The 17,994-nt window shown below is 47.1% G+C and overlaps 1 protein-coding gene across 4 annotated transcripts in view; it reads right to left on the bottom strand.

The window, feature by feature from the left end:
• The window catches only part of FANCA (FA complementation group A), a 30,197-nt gene that overhangs the window by 274 nt on the left and 11,929 nt on the right, over positions 1–17,994 (bottom strand). For all 4 annotated transcript variants that reach the window (XM_072346248.1, XM_072346249.1, XM_072346246.1 and 1 more), the window contains exons 15-42: positions 17,874–17,984; positions 17,393–17,488; positions 17,236–17,295; positions 16,085–16,173; positions 15,625–15,685; positions 15,486–15,535; positions 14,353–14,429; positions 12,582–12,686; positions 11,943–12,085; positions 11,456–11,526; positions 10,665–10,764; positions 10,045–10,244; positions 9,516–9,612; positions 9,118–9,294; positions 8,444–8,517; positions 7,882–8,010; positions 7,321–7,384; positions 6,927–7,093; positions 6,288–6,393; positions 5,745–5,804; positions 5,253–5,357; positions 4,462–4,574; positions 3,539–3,680; positions 2,193–2,255; positions 1,757–1,862; positions 1,339–1,414; positions 854–980; positions 350–442 (exon numbers count right to left, since the gene is read on the bottom strand). In XM_072346248.1, the coding sequence (XP_072202349.1) occupies positions 350–442; positions 854–980; positions 1,339–1,414; positions 1,757–1,862; positions 2,193–2,255; positions 3,539–3,680; positions 4,462–4,574; positions 5,253–5,357; positions 5,745–5,804; positions 6,288–6,393; positions 6,927–7,093; positions 7,321–7,384; positions 7,882–8,010; positions 8,444–8,517; positions 9,118–9,294; positions 9,516–9,612; positions 10,045–10,244; positions 10,665–10,764; positions 11,456–11,526; positions 11,943–12,085; positions 12,582–12,686; positions 14,353–14,429; positions 15,486–15,535; positions 15,625–15,685; positions 16,085–16,173; positions 17,236–17,295; positions 17,393–17,488; positions 17,874–17,984 (2,862 nt within the window). The remainder of the gene's footprint in view (positions 1–349; positions 443–853; positions 981–1,338; positions 1,415–1,756; positions 1,863–2,192; positions 2,256–3,538; positions 3,681–4,461; positions 4,575–5,252; positions 5,358–5,744; positions 5,805–6,287; positions 6,394–6,926; positions 7,094–7,320; positions 7,385–7,881; positions 8,011–8,443; positions 8,518–9,117; positions 9,295–9,515; positions 9,613–10,044; positions 10,245–10,664; positions 10,765–11,455; positions 11,527–11,942; positions 12,086–12,581; positions 12,687–14,352; positions 14,430–15,485; positions 15,536–15,624; positions 15,686–16,084; positions 16,174–17,235; positions 17,296–17,392; positions 17,489–17,873; positions 17,985–17,994) is intronic.

The raw sequence follows: 17,994 nt of genomic DNA, 5'->3' as shown, positions 1-17,994 counted from the left end.
GGTGGAATTTCAGCGCCCGTCACTTTAACCGTGCTTGATATTTTACCTAAGAGTGAGCATTAAGCAAGCAGCGAGTGCGAGGCTGCATGAAAGAGCAATGGTTAATGTTGCTGAGAAAGATGGAGCCTGCAGCAGGGAAGGGAGGCCAGCTGGGGCTGTAGCACTTGTTGAACAGCAGGTGTCCTCCACTGCTCCAGCGTTACAGAAGGGCAGTACAGAAGGGCAGTGCGTACACTGTGATAAGCAGGAGGCAGCAGTACGATTGGAGTGTGGCACGAAAGATCTGCTCGCTGTCAGTCAGTGAGCAGGCAGTCAGCTCAGAGTGATGACAGAGGAAACGCTCACGCACCAGTCCTATGTTTCCAAAGCTTTTGGCAGGGCAGCGTGGAATTGCATCAAGGAGGAACCAACGGGCCACAGAGATCACTTCTAAGGGATCTGCCTGAGGAACTCAGAAGAGAGAAGGGAGATCAAAGCCCAGAGCAGTGTCACTCTCAGTCCCTGCCTCCTGAACTGGACAAGGAACCATTATACTGTGCCCATGGTCTAGCTATACATTGGGCAGATAACTCAGTCACTGTCTATGTGCATTCTAAGGTCCCATACAAAACAGCAGGGAGGCATCTTAGGTTTCAGGCAGCAGCAGGACAGCAACACCTGCAGGGCTCTCCCCACCTCAGGCTGCATGCCTGCAAATGCAGCTCCACAGCATTCTTTGTACAGGAAGGTGAGAACAAGGGGGATGCTGTAAGTGGTGTTGGGAACGGATCACAAATAGGATTCAGAGTTAGGAGAAGAAAGAAAGAGACTGAGTTTCCCCCATATGCTCTGCAGGGCCTGGGCCTTGTCCTACCTGCTCAGGCTGGGGCAGGTCCTTCCCTTCCACAAAGAGCTGGAGCAGCTGGATGTAGAGATCGAGTGCCACGTAAAGGAAGCAGCGCTCTCTGGTGAGCAGCTTGTGGTGAAAACCAGGGGTCAGGCTGTGAGAAATCATACATGCACCATCTAGTCAGTGCTGGTTCCATGCTAGACTCAAATGGAAAGAGACAGAGCAAAGACAGCTAGAGCTCCTGCTTGATTTACAAGTCCCATTGTGTGCAGGGCCACCACGAGAGAAGGCAGCCAGGGACGCTTCTGTTAGAAGCACAAAGATGAAGGGAAACTTCTAGCACAGCATGCAGGGATTCTTCCATGGCAGCCCTGCTGTGACGCAGCATTCTCCCCTGCACAGCTACCAGAAGAGCCTGGCTCACCAACAGGCCAGCTGCAGTGCATGGCAATCACCGACCACATCCTCCCCACAAGCATTCCTGCTGGTTCCAACCAGCGGGTCGTTACCTGTAGAAGGCAACAGGCAAGAGCCGGCTGTGGCGCTCCGATGCTGCGCTGTGCAGGACGCTGTATTTCCCAGAGCCTGCAACAGTCAGAGAAAAGCATGAAGCATCTCCAGAGGTCCTCTGCTCCCTCACGCAGGGTCTGCACAGCTTCTTCCCAGCACACAGTAACCCCTAATGGTGGGTGCAGTGACCCTGACAGAAGGAAGCTGTTCCTTTTAGTCTTTTGCTACTAGATGAACATTGAGTTTTGATCACCCCTAATTAGCAGCCAGGTCACCAGGCAGCAGAGTAGAAGCAGCTTTTAATGGAACTCTTATTTTCTGCGCAGCTCACAAAGGCACCGGAGTTCCTTCTTACAGGCACAGTGATTAATCAAAGAGATAAAGCTTCACTGTCCAGCACTAGACCTCCCCACTCACCTTCTTCTGCTGACAGGAGGAGAAGTGGCCAGGATATGCCCCTCTCTTCCAGGCACTGCAGGATCTCCAGGGCCCATTCCAGAGATGTCTGAAAATCCACACCTTCCTGGATGTCAGAGGGGACAGGTTTGGTTTGTCTTAGCTTTTAATCGTATGGAAGCAGAAACATTTCAGTAAGAGACAGTAAGACGTTCAGGCAGAGAAATGAAAGCTACTGTAGTGAAAGGGAAGATAACGTCAGACAGGAAAAGACGCTTTCAATCTGATATGAACAGAAGGGCTTCCAGCAGGCTCTGTCTGGGATGCTGCAGATCCTTCCCTTCTGGCAGAGCAAGCTACCAGCTCTTAGAGTACTTGTACAAAGCATTTTTAGGCAGCAAACCAAGCTGATGGGATCTATTTGGAGTCGTGAGAATCCACTAAGGGCTGAATTTACCTTTGGTGCTATTTTTGCTGAGATCACATCCATGAGTGAGAAGAACAGCAGAGAAACAAGGAACTGCAAGGAAAAGAGAGTGCCTGTTAGTTGTATCTGCGGTGACAACTCAGAACTTACACTTTCCAGTCAGGAAATAACACTTCATCAAGTGAAATTCAGCATTCCCAGGATGGACTCAGATGAGCTACAAGCACTGCTGCCCTTTTCAAGTGAAGGCAGCATGTTTCAAGTAGGCAGCCTGGGGCCTGACTTGGTTCATTGCTTATCAGGGGAAATCCCATATGAAATTAAAAGCAAGTAAATCAGACCAAAGGCAACTTATCCCAAATACAAGGAAAACTAAACGAGTTGCCACAGATGTAAACCTGGCAGAGAGCTAATCTTAGTCCACAGCCTACACGCCACCAGGAGATGCTGTGCAGCTTCCCATCTCTGCTGTTCTGGATCCCTACTACTCCAATCAAAGTGGTTTTCTAACCCCGGGAAGTTAAAGTAATGCTTTTATTTGTGTCACCCGTTCAGTTGTAAAATGAAACCTCTTTTCTTTTCCTGTTACCTTCTGAGAAGGGAGAGGGCAGGGCCAGACAGCAAGCTACGTGCACAGCAGGACTGCGTGCACACACACAGCAGTCAGGCCAAGGCAGGAACAACAGCAGCGAGGCATTGCACCTCAGGTCTTTCCAGCATCCTCCTCCTGTCTTAAAGCAGACTTTGAAGGCGAAAGCTGTCGTTATTCCACCTGTACTAAATGCACGTATCACCTCGGTGAGATCAGCTTCTGGTTAATAGCTTATGGCTCTAGAGCAGTACAAGCAGTGGTGGATTCGATCCCACGGCAAGAAGAGCTGCCACCACAACTCTTGCCCCAGGGGTTAAAACTTCAGCGTAAGCCGTAAAGCACAGGTTCTGCATGAACAAGATTTACCTGTGCATTCCTCAATAGACACTCCCCATTCTGAGCTCTGCTCCCTGCTATCTCCTCTAGACCAACACACACAGCTGCCAGGACAGCAGCCCAACTTCCTTCTCAGCAGAAGGGAATTCCAGTGCACAGAGGGTGAAACGGCAGATGCACTTCCTGGAACAGAACTGAAAATCTCCCACAAGTCCATTCCTGGCATTCCCAGCCCTTAAAAACACACACATTCCTGCTTCACAAACACTTTCTGTCTCTCTTTAGCCTTCCTGCCAAGTTTCCAGAATGGAGATCAACATTCTACCATCAGCCCATCAGGATTTCACAGCGGGCTCTAACTGAGAAATGATATTTCAGGTTAAAGACGTTCTACTTTCGCTTTGTAAGTGTGGAGAACAGCAGGTGTTTGCAATGAGCCCAGCCTTGCCTGCTCTGTGTCAGCTCCCAGCCTCTTCAGTGCGTTCCTCTCTGTCCCACGTGGTGACTGCTGTTGAACGGCGCGATGGAGGAAGGCAGCACAAATCCAAGGAGGGACAGAGGGAGGGAAAACCCGTCCCGAGGAAAGGAAGCTGGGAAACAAAACCAGCATGTCATGGTTTGAGAGAAAGAATCACAGCTGTAAACGAGGAAGGGATTCAGGGGCTTCTGGCAAAGAGCTTCAGTTTGTGATTGGGCCAAATCAAAAACAGTTTTTCTCCCCAGCTTTGTCCCTGTTGCTGGATGGAGACCATTCGGTGGAATTACAAGCGGAGCAACAGACAGGAGCCTCCCAAAATCTCCCTTATCACACGTTGGGCAGCTAATTCATTATCTCTGCACTTATCTGGTGCTTATTGCCTGCAATAATCCATAAGGAGATTCTGATAGGGAATTTCCAGCTTTTGGTTGGAATGCTGATGCTGAACAGACAGATTTACCGGGGGGGGAGGACATGGAGGGGAAAGGATGCAGCTGGGAAGCAACCAGCAATTTCAAGAGATGTGAAATTCACCACATCCAGGGAGTGAAGGGTGCGGCCGATTGACTCAACACTGTGCTAAAGGCCACCTCCAGTGTTTGTCTAACAAGGAGTCTGCCTTCCAGCCCTCTCTAAAAGGATTCTCTTTTCCTTATGGTGAAACACTCTGACCCATATTACACAGAAGGCCGGACGAAATGATTATAATGACCTATTCTGAGTTTGAACTCTACAAAGGAATCTGTCTATAGCTGTCCTACAAGCCTCAACCCACGTTAGCATTTCTTTCTTTCTGCCTGCTGAAATCCAGCCTGTCTCACAGAACAGCTCCAGGGAGCCTGTCCATCAGAGCAGGTCTGCCTGCAGATCGGTGTTCAGTTCCTCGTACGCACCCCACTGCTGAGGACTGGCATTCCCTCAGTCTCTCCAGTTCTTCTGGAAGCGGAGCACCAAAGAGTCTCTTCCACTGAGAGCAAAGTACTGGCTCCAACCGTGGCCACCAGAGCTAGGAAGAAAGCCAGAAACCAGCAGTGTTAGCAGTGGCATGCTTAGTAGCTGCTTGTAGTGTTGTATGCAGCCTATCTCAGCCAGGTAATAAGAGACAGTTTTTTTCCTCCACTTAATGTCAAAGCCCAAGATGTTCACACACACACACATAATAAACACCACAAGTTTCAAAGCCTGGAAACACCAAGTGGGTCATCCACGACAGTTTGTACCACAGGGCCCTGAAAGTCCATTGGCAGGACCTCAGGGAGCTCAAAACTCAGCTGTTCCACAGGGATGCACACAGCTGTGAGACGCTACAAGAACAACTACCTCCAAGTAAGACGCAAAGGGTAACATGGAGAGAAAAAAACGTGCTTTACAGAATTTGGGGTTGCTGGGCACATACCAGCTCCTTCCATCTTCCACCTTCTCACTCTTCAACTCTGTTCCTCCATTCTACTTCTGCACATCCCGAGCTGGGATCAGATATACTGAGGGTATACTAAAACAGCTCAGATATACATCCGAGATCAGATATACTGAGGGTATACTGAAACACTCCGCTTTTCTCCAAAAGCACTAAGAATTACCCCTTGCCTCACAGTTTACCTCGAATGGAGTTTAAGAGATGCACTTTAAATAGGCACAGAACATACACCTGATATTAAAATAAGGACAAAACGTGGACGGTTACCGCCGCAGAGAGCAGCACAACGGGGCACTTGGTTTGACTCGTTGTTAGAACATCATTGACTCCTTCTGCTGGTTCTTCACAGTCCAAGCTGGCATTCAGCAGGCCCTGGGTGAGGATATATCACAGGATGACTACACACCCATGTCTTTGCTGCTTTGAAGTACCTCTCAGACCCATACATTAACTAATCAGAGCTAACTGTAGGGGTCAGCATGGCCCTGCAAAAGAAACACACACCCAGTAGCTTCTCTTTCTGCTGCCTGCTTTGCTGCATTGTATTAAAATTAGACTCCACCATTAATTCCTCCTGTTAATTCACTCCACTTCCCTGGACTACTGCTCTCCTTTCTGCAGTTTACACCAGTGATTCCCAACACAACTGTGTGAATGGCACATCTCAGTGCTAAGAACAGCACACAGTCAGGTGTCCTGGTAAGGAAACTGTTCTGGCTGGCAGGGACAATATTGCAGCATGACAAAGGCAGAGCTTACCCTGAAGAAGTGGGCAGTGATGTCATAGGAAAGCGCGTAGCCCCTGGAACAGATGTTCTTCTGCAACAAGATGAGGAAAGAAAAAGGTCTGTCACTTCCCTTCTGAAATGTTCTCTTCAAGCAGATTCCAATAGCACGGAATCACCCTGTGAGAGCCCAGCTATCAGCTCAGGTTGCAGAGATCTTTTCATCACTGACTAGATAGAGCTCTACAGTCCCAGCACATCAGATGGCCCTGCTTGCTGTGCACAGCAGAAGCAGTTTGATTAACAGTCTCAGAATGAGTAGCAGTATCTGGCTGTGCCTCAGGGCTTGAAAATGCCATCAGCCAGGATGAATAAATAGAAATGATAACTGTCCTGAGCACAAACAGTGCTCTGCAAGACCCCAGAAAGATACGGAGATGTTTTTGAAGCTGAAATTCCCCACATTCTGATGTACATTAAGTTGGCTGCATCTTAACTTCTATCCTAAGCACGAGCTTAAGGTCTCTAGCTAGAGCTGTTACCAACAAGACACGATTATCCGGCTAACCAAACATACCAGCTCTGAGTTCACATAATGAAAAACATCTTCACAGTCCAACAGAGTTTTCTTTCCTTTTCGACAAGTCACGATCAGGGCGGATGCAGGGAGCCCCACCAGAATCCTTAGGCAGGAAAGAGGAAAACAAAATCAAAGTCGTCATCAAGATCTGAGTCGGTGCTCTCAGAGCTCATGACTTTGATACCTGGGGCAGTTTGTGAGCACGTCAAACCACAGATCTCAAACCTCTGGACAGAAACCATATAACCACCTTCAAAGATATTATCAGTGGCTCCAAAATGGAAATGCATGCTTATCTTAGAGCAGCAAGTAACATAAGGATGATTAATGCAGGTGGTGGCATTAAGAGTGCTGCTGATTGTCAACAGAGTCCATAAATACGTGTTGGCCATGGAAATACAGTCCATCTAAAGGGGTAACTTTAAGCCCAGGATGGCACACAGAAGCATTTAAGCCACGTGGGTGCATGGGAACAAGCACCTCTTGCATGTTTGCTAGCAGGATGCACCATGTCATTTATTTTCACGTGCTGTGGGCTCTGAAGGGAGGCTACCCAGCTGCACAAGTAAGTACACAACACAATACACAACAGCACATTTGTCTGAGGCATTCCCAGCCATTCAGGTCTGCGTTTACCTTCTGTGCAGCAGCAGCTCCTGCTGCCTCCACAGCTGTTCACCCAAAGCAGAAGCACAGTGTCTCTCTTTCAGCCTTTCCCGAAGAATCTCAAACAAGAAGTGTCTCTTGGCATCCAAGCAGCCAGAAAGTGGCTTTCTCCTACATCCCAGCTCGAGTACCATCTCCTAAATAAGGCAGGGCAGGGGAGAAACAGTGTTCGTCAGGGCTGCATACTAGTTTGCACTCAAAGCCTCTATGATTCTCCCCAAAGGAATACAAAGAAATCAGTATCTTTATTTCCATGCCATTGCTCACATCTGAGAACTGAATGTCAGTCTTATGTACACTGACAAAATAGAAAAGTCTCTGGCCAAATTCAAGGACACAGACGCACTTCAAAATCTGGACTCACCTGCAGCTTGCAAAGAATATCAGGACTGACCGACTTCAGTTGGCCACAGCTACCTGGGTCCAACCTGAAATTAAGAGACACAGCAGGTAACTATCCCTGCTCACCCAGACAGAGAACATCATTCTAGTAGTATCAAATGGCTTCACACGAGCACAAAGCTCTAACATTAATGTTCTTTAGGTAAGCTCTACATGAGACAGCAACTCTCCTCTAACCCTCCTTCCTCATTTTCTAGCTTCAGCCACTTCCCCGAGGGCACTGACGCTTGTCTGGCCAAACAAATAATACAAACTGAACTTAAAAGAGACACACAGACTAGGGACTCTATCTGTGACTTCAGATCCAGACCTCTGCCACCTAAAGCAAGATTCTTATGCAAAGACCAATGAGTCACACGGGGCCACCTCCCACCTTTCATTTGCAGCCAGACCTGTAAGAAGGGAATTGCTTCCACCATGGGGAAAATGTCCCCATGTAAGACACAAGCTGGCAGCTCTTAGTTTGCCTGCCCATTAGCAGAACCATTGCTGCTGCAGAAAAGCAAGTCATGATGCAGAATACCTTTGTGAGAAATCCAGAATGCAACCGATAATGACACCACACGCCTTTTCCAGGTCTCCATCACAGCCACCAGAAGCAGAAGGTGCCGGAAGATACCACTGATAGATTGCCCAGTAATGGAAGTCCTGCCTGCAGTATTGAAAAGAAGATAAGGAAACTTTCATGGCGGTAATAGATTTCTTTTTTTTTAATACCTTAATGTAAAAGGAAGCTCATCCACCAACATAAGGGCTGTACCAACGTAAGGGCTATATGCAGAACACTGCATGTCCAGATGTGAACCCTCTTCTTGCTGCTGGGAACAGGGAGGTTTTATGAAAAATTACTTGGAATGGCTGTAGATGCAGGTGAAGGGATGTACTGGTGAACTTCAAGTTAAAACACATCTCACCCCCCAGCGCTGCTTGAGCTCTGTAATTCATTTCCTGTAGTAGGCAGCGGGCATTTGTGTCCCACAGAGCCTTGCTTATTTACTTTGTTGTTAAATCTCCTAACATTAAATGCTTTTTCCTGTTTTGAGTGGGGAAGGATCTTGAAGTAGCCCCATTTTCTCTCTAGTTACCTTTCTGAAGCAGAAAGAACATCCTTTTCAGGGTGCACTTCTAGTTCCAACAGCAGCCACTCTCTAAAAGATAACTGGAGGAAAAAAGCAATTTAGGTAAGAGATCACAGCCAGATGCAGCCCAGGACAGATCAAGAGAGATTAAACCAGAGGCACGAAGCCAAGGAAGTTCCAGCACCATTTCCTCTGCAAAAAAAAAACCTAAATTGAAGACCTAAAACCTATAAATCATAGAATGTACCAAAGGTATCAAAAGCAAGTCTATAAAGCATCCCAGTGACACACAGACACAACCCTCTGACAATTCAGAATGTGAAACCTGGCTCAGATCACTTTATAGCATGGCACACAGTGGGAAGATCAGGCTTTTTCTCTACAGTTCCTGATCATTTTCTTATTGATATTGTATATTGCATCAAACCTTGTGGTGTTGCCAGTAAACCAGACACAGATTCTTCCCTTCTAGTTCTCTATTTCTGCCTTATCATCAGTATCAAAGTCTACAAACAACGCTGAGCGTGTGACTGACCACACATAACGTCCTCCAGCCATCATTCCAACTTCTCAGGTGCTGTCTGTATATGAAGCTTTTGTCAGCAATATGGAAATCGTAAAGGGCAGAGCTGAAAAATGAGAATCCCAGCGTGAACTTCAGCCATGGGAAAGGTTTATACCTGGAATGCTTTTTCCTTCAAAAGCTCTTGAAACCGTGCTTGCTTCCATAAGCAGAGGCTGGCTCGTCTGTAGTTGAGAGAAGGGCATGTCAGGGAACTCCAGACCAGATCAGCCTGATCCTCCTTGCTCGTGCTTCCCCGAGCTTCCAAGCTTAGCCGTGGCACAACGTACTGCAACTGAAACAGGCAGAAGAACAATGCGTGCTTCCAAAGAGGGCCCAGTGCAGCTGCTGTGTGCAGCAGCCAAACAGGCAAACGGACAACATGGCAAGGTGGGAAGCTACCAAGATGTTCTTCTACAGTTTTCTTTGTAAAAAGTTACAGCTCCACGGGAGTCTGCAGTGAAAAACTGAATCTGATTTTTCTCATAAGGAATGTCTGGGTTTTTTTCCTTTTACCTTTTTAACAAGACTAGGAGGAACCAAGGCACATAAATCGCCACAAGAAAAGGATGGAAACTTGCACAGGAGATAAGATACGGCTGCTGTGCAGAACCTGATTAAGGAAGAGAAAGAATTTGGTTATCAGGTTGGTTCAATCACATCTTTTCCCGATCACCAAAGTCCAAAGTCAAAGCAAAGGCTGAGCGTTTAAAATGGATTTAACCAACGTGATCAAAACCTGCTCACTTTTGAGACCATCCCTATTTGTGTGCATCCAAATGCAAATGTGGCCCAAATTTTAGAACCAGTGACTTAAGTTTTGGACAGCATCCACTCAGTCCTTCCTTTGGCAAGCATCAGTCACCATCATGCTACGTCATGTGGGGCCACCATCAGCCCGTCTGGGTAGCAGCTCTATGCAGCTCATACACCCACATACACTCAGGAAATCCTCCACAAAAATACAGCTTTCCCAGCACCCTTCCTGTGCCAAACCTAAGCCGTCATGCAGGGAAGCAGGAACACGGGAGAGGTATAAGCTCACCTCATGCAGAAGGAAAGTGATTCCTCCGTCCTGCACACCAGCAAGCAGCTCCAGAACTCAGAAATGGAAAGGACCTTTTCAGCAACAGGCTGAGAAATCCCAAAGTCAGCTTCTATTTCGGGAATTAAAGGTCTGGACTCACAGAAGTGGATCATAAAAGCAGCCAGTCCTAAAATATGAGCATCATTCAGGGAAGGGCCCTGCGAGACAAGTGAAAATAATGAACTGGAGAACCAGATGTCTTCCATTTGTAACAAAACAGCTACTTGCAGAAGAATCTCAGTGAATCAAGTGGAGGAACACTGTAACTATCCATTGACCAATTAGGTGCAATTATAACAAATCAGCAGCTGAGAGGCACCAGATAAATTAAACATGCTCCTATCTCAGAATGAATTGCCATTCCACAGCAGCACTTCTGCAGGAAAACATTCCACTTGCATTCCTGAGAGCAAGCCTGGGCTATTTTCCTGAAATGAGAATCTTTGGGAGCCTGAAAACTAGTGAGGATCCTTCAGTGCACAGTCCAGACAGGTAGATGCCTGCCCTGCAGCACAGGAAATGGAGCCAGGATACCTTTAACGCTCTATAAGCAGAGGATTTTTGTCTGGAGAACTAACCTGGTGATAAAGAAGCTGACAGAGCCTCCCCAGAAGGGCAGGTATGAGACTCCTGTATCCACACAGCATCTTCACAAACAAGGAGAGACACGGCCCCTGCCTGCAGAAGGTAAAAGCCACGTGAATATTTGACTGTTTGCCTTTTTATCCCTAGCAGAGGAAACGTCTGGGGGTTTTTAATGGTTAAACACAATGTATCTGAGCTGTGGCGGCCTGTAAATACAAGATAATTACCATTCTTTCTATAGGCTCGAGGGAAGTGTCACTTTTAGAGCATCTGAACTGAGGACCCCTACAACGGCATGATCTCCACCAGTATCCTGCCTCAAATAATTGGCAATATGTAATCAAAGAGTTCTGAAACAACATCAAGGAGAGGAGGAAGCTCCCTGGGGCACAGATGCCTTTCTCAGATGGCTGGCATGAGAGGAGCAGAGGCAGAGCAATAAATGGGAACATAACACAAAAGAAAAGTAAAAAAAGAAGTAATAGGAAAACAGAGGAAGGGGGGAGGTTTGCTATGGGACATTCCTGTTTAGTTGATAGAAAACAAACCAACTTCTGAGGAGATTGGATGGGAGGTTTGGAAAAAAAATGTCTGGAATGCTCTTGTTCATCACAGCTCCTTTTCATACAGGCTTCCAAACAGGTTTGCCTACTCCTGTGTCACCAAGGCAAAGCAGTATAGGAGAGAGGTAAGGATGCACCGGTTGCCAAAGCATGCTGTGCTCCAAAGCAGCAGCCACCCAGCACAGCACTGCCATTTTCCTACACTTTGACTTGCATCTTACCTGTCGGGAGGGTTAAAATAGGAAGCAGCAATCAGGTTTTGGCAGAAAGATGTCAGTAGAAGATCAATAACCTGGAATAAGAGACACTGCTATTTCCTCCTGACTGAGCCGGATAACCAGATCTACCTGTGCTCTGTATATGTTGTGTTTGCCCAGGTTTTATAGATCCACTGGCACTAACAGGAAAGTTCAGCCCACCGCAGCCCAGGAATGATCCCAATGTACAGCAAGAATCTAGGCAAGTCTGGTGAAGAAAACCAGCTCATCATAGGCTTGGTCTAATAGGATGTATCTCTAGATCTCTCCGCCAGACATCCAATGACTTCCAGGAGGTTAAAACATGGGCATAGTCTTTGCAGGGCACTAAGAAGTAGACAAAAGGAGAAGTGTATTTCCTGTTTGCTGCAGATAAAGCAGCCTTTCACAAGTACCATCCAGATGTACCCACCCAGCGTATCGTTTGTCACCTCCAATGGGTGGTACTCACATTCTGATGACGGGGCTCCAGCTTGGGGTCAAAAACATTGACTTGGATTCGGGAATTGAGAGTGGCAGCTTCATTCTCATCACTGTTGTGACCCAACACAACAGAGAGTCTGTCAGAAACGACTGCAATCTGTGCTGGCACATCTGTGAGGCAGTAACAGAAGGAGAGGCAGGACAGAGGGCATGAAAGATTTATAACTCTACATGAAACAGGACAAGTGATATAGGCTCCAACTGATCAGAACCCAAAGTATGCCATGAAAAGCTGTAAAGAGCAACAAATACTAGCTGGAGCACAGCAACCAGCTTCAGTTTAGAAGACAAAGCTATTTTTTTCCACAGTCCTATTATGAACACACAGAAAAAAACAGCCTTCAGAAGGTGGGGGGTTGAGTCACCAGGCAAGCTCCAGGAACAGAGCTGCCTATCGTAGCAAAGATGCGTGCAGTGCTGAGCAGTCATCGCACAGTTCCCAACTCAAACATGACAAATACATATTCATAGCTGAATTAGACTGATCTGAAAGACTACATCTTCAAGCAGCAGTGGGGAGTAACTACTGCTGTTGCTTTGGCTAGCATTAGCCGTGCTTTATGACAGCAGTCGGTTAAGGGTAATTATAACCTGCCTTCTTCCATACCTTCATGTTTAGCTTGGTCCACAATCAGCACTCTCAGTGCAGCCAGCTCAGCCTCCAGCTGCTCAACAGGCTCTTTGGAATGGCTGGGTTCCACTTTGGATTCATCTGAAGAAACAAGAGGGAAGTGCAACTCATTGCTCTTACATCTTCACAGTTCTTACCTTATTCTTCACGCACCGAATTGCCTTATAAAACGTTCATCAGCCTCTGCTCACCTTTCCTGCAGCAGTCATTATATTTCTGTGTATTCCTATAAACTGTAACAGATCCCCCCCAAAAGCTGTCAGCCTGCCACACACACCGCCTTGCTTTCACATACAAAATGTGCTACTTGATTAATCCTTGATGAGTTTACACCTAACTTCAGAACGGAATCCATTTCTTAAAGACAAAAGCAACAAAAGCCGCCCCCTTTCAGTTTCCTTTCCATTCCCTTTAGCTCTCTGCCCCACACGGAAACATTTGCTGTCCTCTAAAGGAACTAGAGCTTCAAAACACAGAGGGAAACGCTGCAATGCAAACACACCACATCATCAGCCTCTCCCTCCCCAGCCACAAGACACAACTGCAGATGTTAATGGAACCACGGTGCTGCCTTTTGTTTAAAAGAAGAAAACGAAAGAAATCCTTTTTCCTACTAGAAACAGAGCAGGAACCCACCCAATGCATCTGGTCAGATGGGAGCACAGTGCTGTGCACGGGGCAGGAATAACAACCGCCACCAAGAGAAGCAAACGAGGTTAACACTGAATCGTTACAACCTCAATGCAAAACAAGGAGGTGTGAGCGGTGCTGAGTCACCCCCGTGAGCAAGAATGAGCAGCAGCAGCAGCAGAGGGGCAGGTTTACAGCTGACTAAGAATCCTAAAGGCCGGGTCCGTGCGGGAGCCCGGCAGGGATGCGGGGGACAGCGGGGACAGCAGGCAGGGCACGCAGGATGCCGGGCACAGAGCGGGCTGTACCGCTAGAGGTCACTGGCAATACAGCGATTCCCGCAGCGCCCCGCAGCCCAGCGGGATGCAGCCGATGCTGCACGAAGCGATTTCTCAGCTCTGCCGTTGCCAGGACAACCCCCGCAGGCAGAATGTTGCACGTCTGCGATTGAACAGGACGGCTCGGGCACGTCACAGAGATACAGCATCTCCAGGAGGCTGCAGGAGCGCGCAGGGAGGCAGCCCATCACGCAGAGCACCACCATGCACCAGGAAGAGCCTGGGATAAACCTGTGCTGGAGGTGCTGCCCATTATTATATGCAAGTGTTTGAAAAAGCCACTTGCTGAAAGACAGGACTGTTCATGAAATACCTGCTGCACCAGCAATGAGGCTGCAGAGATGGGAGATGAAATCAGATGCCCCCCACCTCCCATACACTGTCACATACAGTAACCCAGGGGGACGGTGGGGAGGTCAGGCAGCAGCAGTGCCACTGGGGGGTGTGCACAGCAGAGAAGTGGTGAAGCTGCAAACGCTGATTCATGGCAGTGTGCTGGAGCTGGAATTAAATGAGCCGGCTCAGGCCTCATCTGCAGCCTCAGCACTGCGCAGAGCTGCAGACAGACTGCAGACAGAAATGCCACTCGGGCAGGAGGGGCTGGGGAAACCACTACAGCAGCAACCATTTCATGCCTCAATGACACAAAGAGCACACAGCATTTACACAGAAAGACACAACCAGCTGCCACATGTTGAACATTTCCCATTGTATGACAGCATCGACACAAACATCAGCAGCTTGCAAAGTGAGTGTAAGTTCATTTCTTCTTGTTTTACCTTGTAGCGTTTTCTCTCTCCTAGCACGACAGGCTTGTACGTATGTGGAGTACAAGTTGGGGGGTATTTTGTCGGCTCTAAAATCATAATAGAAAAAGACATTTAGTAGACGACATAATCACATTCAACCTTCATCTTTTTTAATTCAGGCATAAGGAACAGCTTCGCTATGAAGTGTAATTAGAGGCTCCAAAGCATCTGAAGCATTTCTTTTAATCATCTGCTGCCACGAGGGCCAGATACGTCTATCCCAGGCTTTGGCAGTATTATGCAAGTATAACACACACTGCCCCAAACAACACTACGGACAGCACACACATTAATACCTATTTCATACATCGTAGATGTCTGAGGACTCTAAGTTACGTGACATGAAGTATTCACACATCTTAGATGTTACTGTGATGGAGGCCCAAGTCCGACCTCCAGCACCTGCTGGGCAGGCAGAATAACTTTGCAGCTTCACTTGCAACTTTAGTTTTTAAAAAGATTCAACTTCTCTTTTTTGTCAGACTGGAATTACGAGGCAGGACTGAAAGGCTCCTTTGTAGGCAGCATTGTGAGCATCTCTCCACGTTAGGTTATGGAGGAATTGCTGGGTGTAAATAAAGCTGTTTCTGCAAGGCAGAGAAGTGCTTTTAAACATGCCATGGGATGGGCTTGAGTTCTGAGAGGGGCTGCCATCTCCTGAGACATTACCCTGCTGTCTTAAGAACAACTCAAGGAGCATTACCATACACTTGGCTTTCACCCTCCCCTTCTCCCATATCCTCTCCCCAAAGAGGGCAGAGCTTTGCACAGAGGGGCTCGTCTTCCTATGCTTGGTTGCATTCTCCAAAGCTGGCATGAAAATGTGTCTGGCCTGCAGGCAAAGGGCTACGTGGGACTCCTTCCAGATCATGGTTTTAGAGCAGTTTTAATTGGACTAATTACAGAACTGAAGACGTTTACCCACACAGAAAAGCTACTCCTTCCACAACCTGCAAGCCACAAACAAGTCTGGCCACGAAGCTCTGCCAGAAGGGTTGGCCAACCGACAGCATTTCGCAAACAAGGTGTAAAGCTTCCGGTAATCTGATGTTGAGAAGACAAAGTCCAGAAGCTCAGGACACAGCCCTGGGGAGCCTCAGTACCTTTTTAAGCAATCTATGAAGGCCATGCGCACATCCGGGGCTTTGGGGAGCTGCAAGAGAAAGGCAGGCAGGTTAGGTGCAAGTCACCTCTCTACCAACAGACTGCTAAGCAGGAGGACCCAAAGAACAGAGTACTAACCACACGTGGCCTGAGCAGGGCAGGAAGGAACCAGGAAGTATAGTAGGGTCGCCTGAAAATACTGAGGCAGAAAACAAACTATGAAAAGCCAAAGCTGCAAAGTGCCATTTCGTTATGTCACAAATGAAGCCGGTTCCCGCAAACAGAGCAGTGTTCATGGTGGTATGAATAACCACAAACCAACCGGGCTACCAAATTACTTCTTTTGTTTCTAATTCTAGTAATTGTGACTCGCTGGCATGTGTATGTGTATGTGTATTCTTCAGTCTCTGCAGAAATTGCCTCAATTTAGATGAGTACTGAGGAAATGAGTAACATAGAAAGAATTTCCCAAATGCTCCTTTGCTGACTTCCTCCATTTTTCTTGCATTGTTATTTTGATTTGGACTTGGCTTTTATTTAATTTTTTTTTCCCCTTTATTACTGAAGATAAAAATAAGGGTTGAGAAGCACACAGTACCTGGCTTCTATCACCGACGTCGGGATCTTCCTTGTGCTTTCAAATATCTGAAGGGCTTTTTCAACGTCACGAAGTGCCTGGCTCTGGGGCTGGCTCACACAAGCAACAAAGAGAGAAAGATACTGTGAGAAGTCAAGGATGGTGGCAATCTTCCCCACTTGCTCATTCAGGGCTCCTAATAGTTGTCTGTGCTGTGAAGGGCAGTGACTGAACAAACACAACTGAATAACTAGAACTACTTGATGAGCAGCGTAAAACTGCGGGATAGAGAAACCTGGACCATCAGCCTGCCATAAGAAGGCTGTTATATATAACAGCCCTTCTGTGTCAGCCCAAAGGTCCGTGTAGTTCTCTACCCAACTCATACACTGACTGCAGCAGATATTCCTGCTCAACATGACGTTCTTTATTCAGCATTCCCTCACAGGGACGATACCTTCTCTGTTCTGAATTTTATTGTTATTCCATTCTACTCACACGCCTGGAATTAAGACTCATATCCTTCACTTCCAGCCTCTGCTGCCAGAACTGCACTCCAGGCAGGATGACTGTTGTCCCAGGTTTCTTTCATTCGAGCCATGAGACATCTTAACAACCTGTGCCAGTTTCTTACCCACTAAACAGATCAGTTGCTCTACCAGCAGAGCCAACACAGCCTCAGTTCCTATAGACGTGTGGCTCTGTATCTCCTGGTCTCAATAACCTCATTTCCTCACACCATACAGCACCATTAGATTATCCTTTGTTCCTTAAATTCCTACCAACGTTTTGCCATTATTTTCCACATCCCACCAAACAGGATGGGCAAGCAGTAGCCAGCACTTCCCTGGCTTCAAACAGCAAATGCTGACTAGGTGGCTGATGTAGGTGCTACTTGGCCACTAACTGGCTGGCTAATTGCTGAGTTCCTCTGCAGCCTGACTCTGGGAATACTCATCAGATACACCATCTATCTGTCCTCTATGCAGGTCTAATTTTCATGATATCCAGGGTAAGTTTCCATATTCACAACCTTTATCCCCTCTGCCTTAAAGATGGAAAAGATTTAGCAGCGTGCTGAGATTTGGTAGGAGTGGCAGATGGATAACTAACACCTCCACAGAAGAGAAGAGCATAACTGATGAGAAGATTGTTGGATAGATGACCAGTACCTGCACGGATTCGTGTGTGGAAGACAAGTCTTCGTAGAGCCCCATATCTTCTATAGCAACCTGTGTAAGGTTACATAGACATGGGCACTGTCACTGCACAACTCATGTTTCGACACATCTCAAAGGATGTCTTTCCAAAGGGACAGCTCGTACTAACCTTGAGGTCAGCCAGTCTGGTCTTAGCCAGAGTGATGTACTCCAAGAGAATCGAGCGATGCTTTGTCGGCACAAAAGGTGGGTACATTATATGGACCTGAAATGTAAAATTCAGAGCAAGATTTGCCATTTTTACAGGAAGTGACAGTAAAACCCTGGCTAACTTTTCCTCTCAATTACCTCAGACATCCCCCACAGAAGACATTACTGCTTGCTTTAAGACAGCTTCACAGCAACTGACGTGCAATTTTCCCACTCAGTCACTTAAATATAACTTCACAAAAGGGATTCTCTTCTTCTCAGGGAAATAAAAGAATCTTGTTTATTTCAGGGAGGAAAGGTTTTGCATAGCGTATTGGAAATAGTGCAATTGCTACTAACAACACGAGTAATATGCTCAAAGGCACAGAGCGCAAGGATGTTTATTATGGAGCAGTTCTGTAGCTGTCTTTAGACAGCCATTTCTACCAGCAGCTTCTCACCTTTAAGTATGGGGCTACTTCAAAGGGCACTAGCTCTGACAAGAACTCAAAGAGAAAGACCAGAGCTTTCTTACTGCTCCCGTGGTGACCGGTAGCATTCCCAAAGGAGGCCTGAAATAGA

Source organism: Excalfactoria chinensis, chromosome 11, assembly GCF_039878825.1.
Source record: "Excalfactoria chinensis isolate bCotChi1 chromosome 11, bCotChi1.hap2, whole genome shotgun sequence".
Classification (NCBI taxonomy): domain Eukaryota; kingdom Metazoa; phylum Chordata; class Aves; order Galliformes; family Phasianidae; genus Excalfactoria; species Excalfactoria chinensis.
The sequence above is the reverse complement of the archived record's forward strand: the minus strand, read 5'-3'. Positions and strand labels throughout refer to the sequence as shown.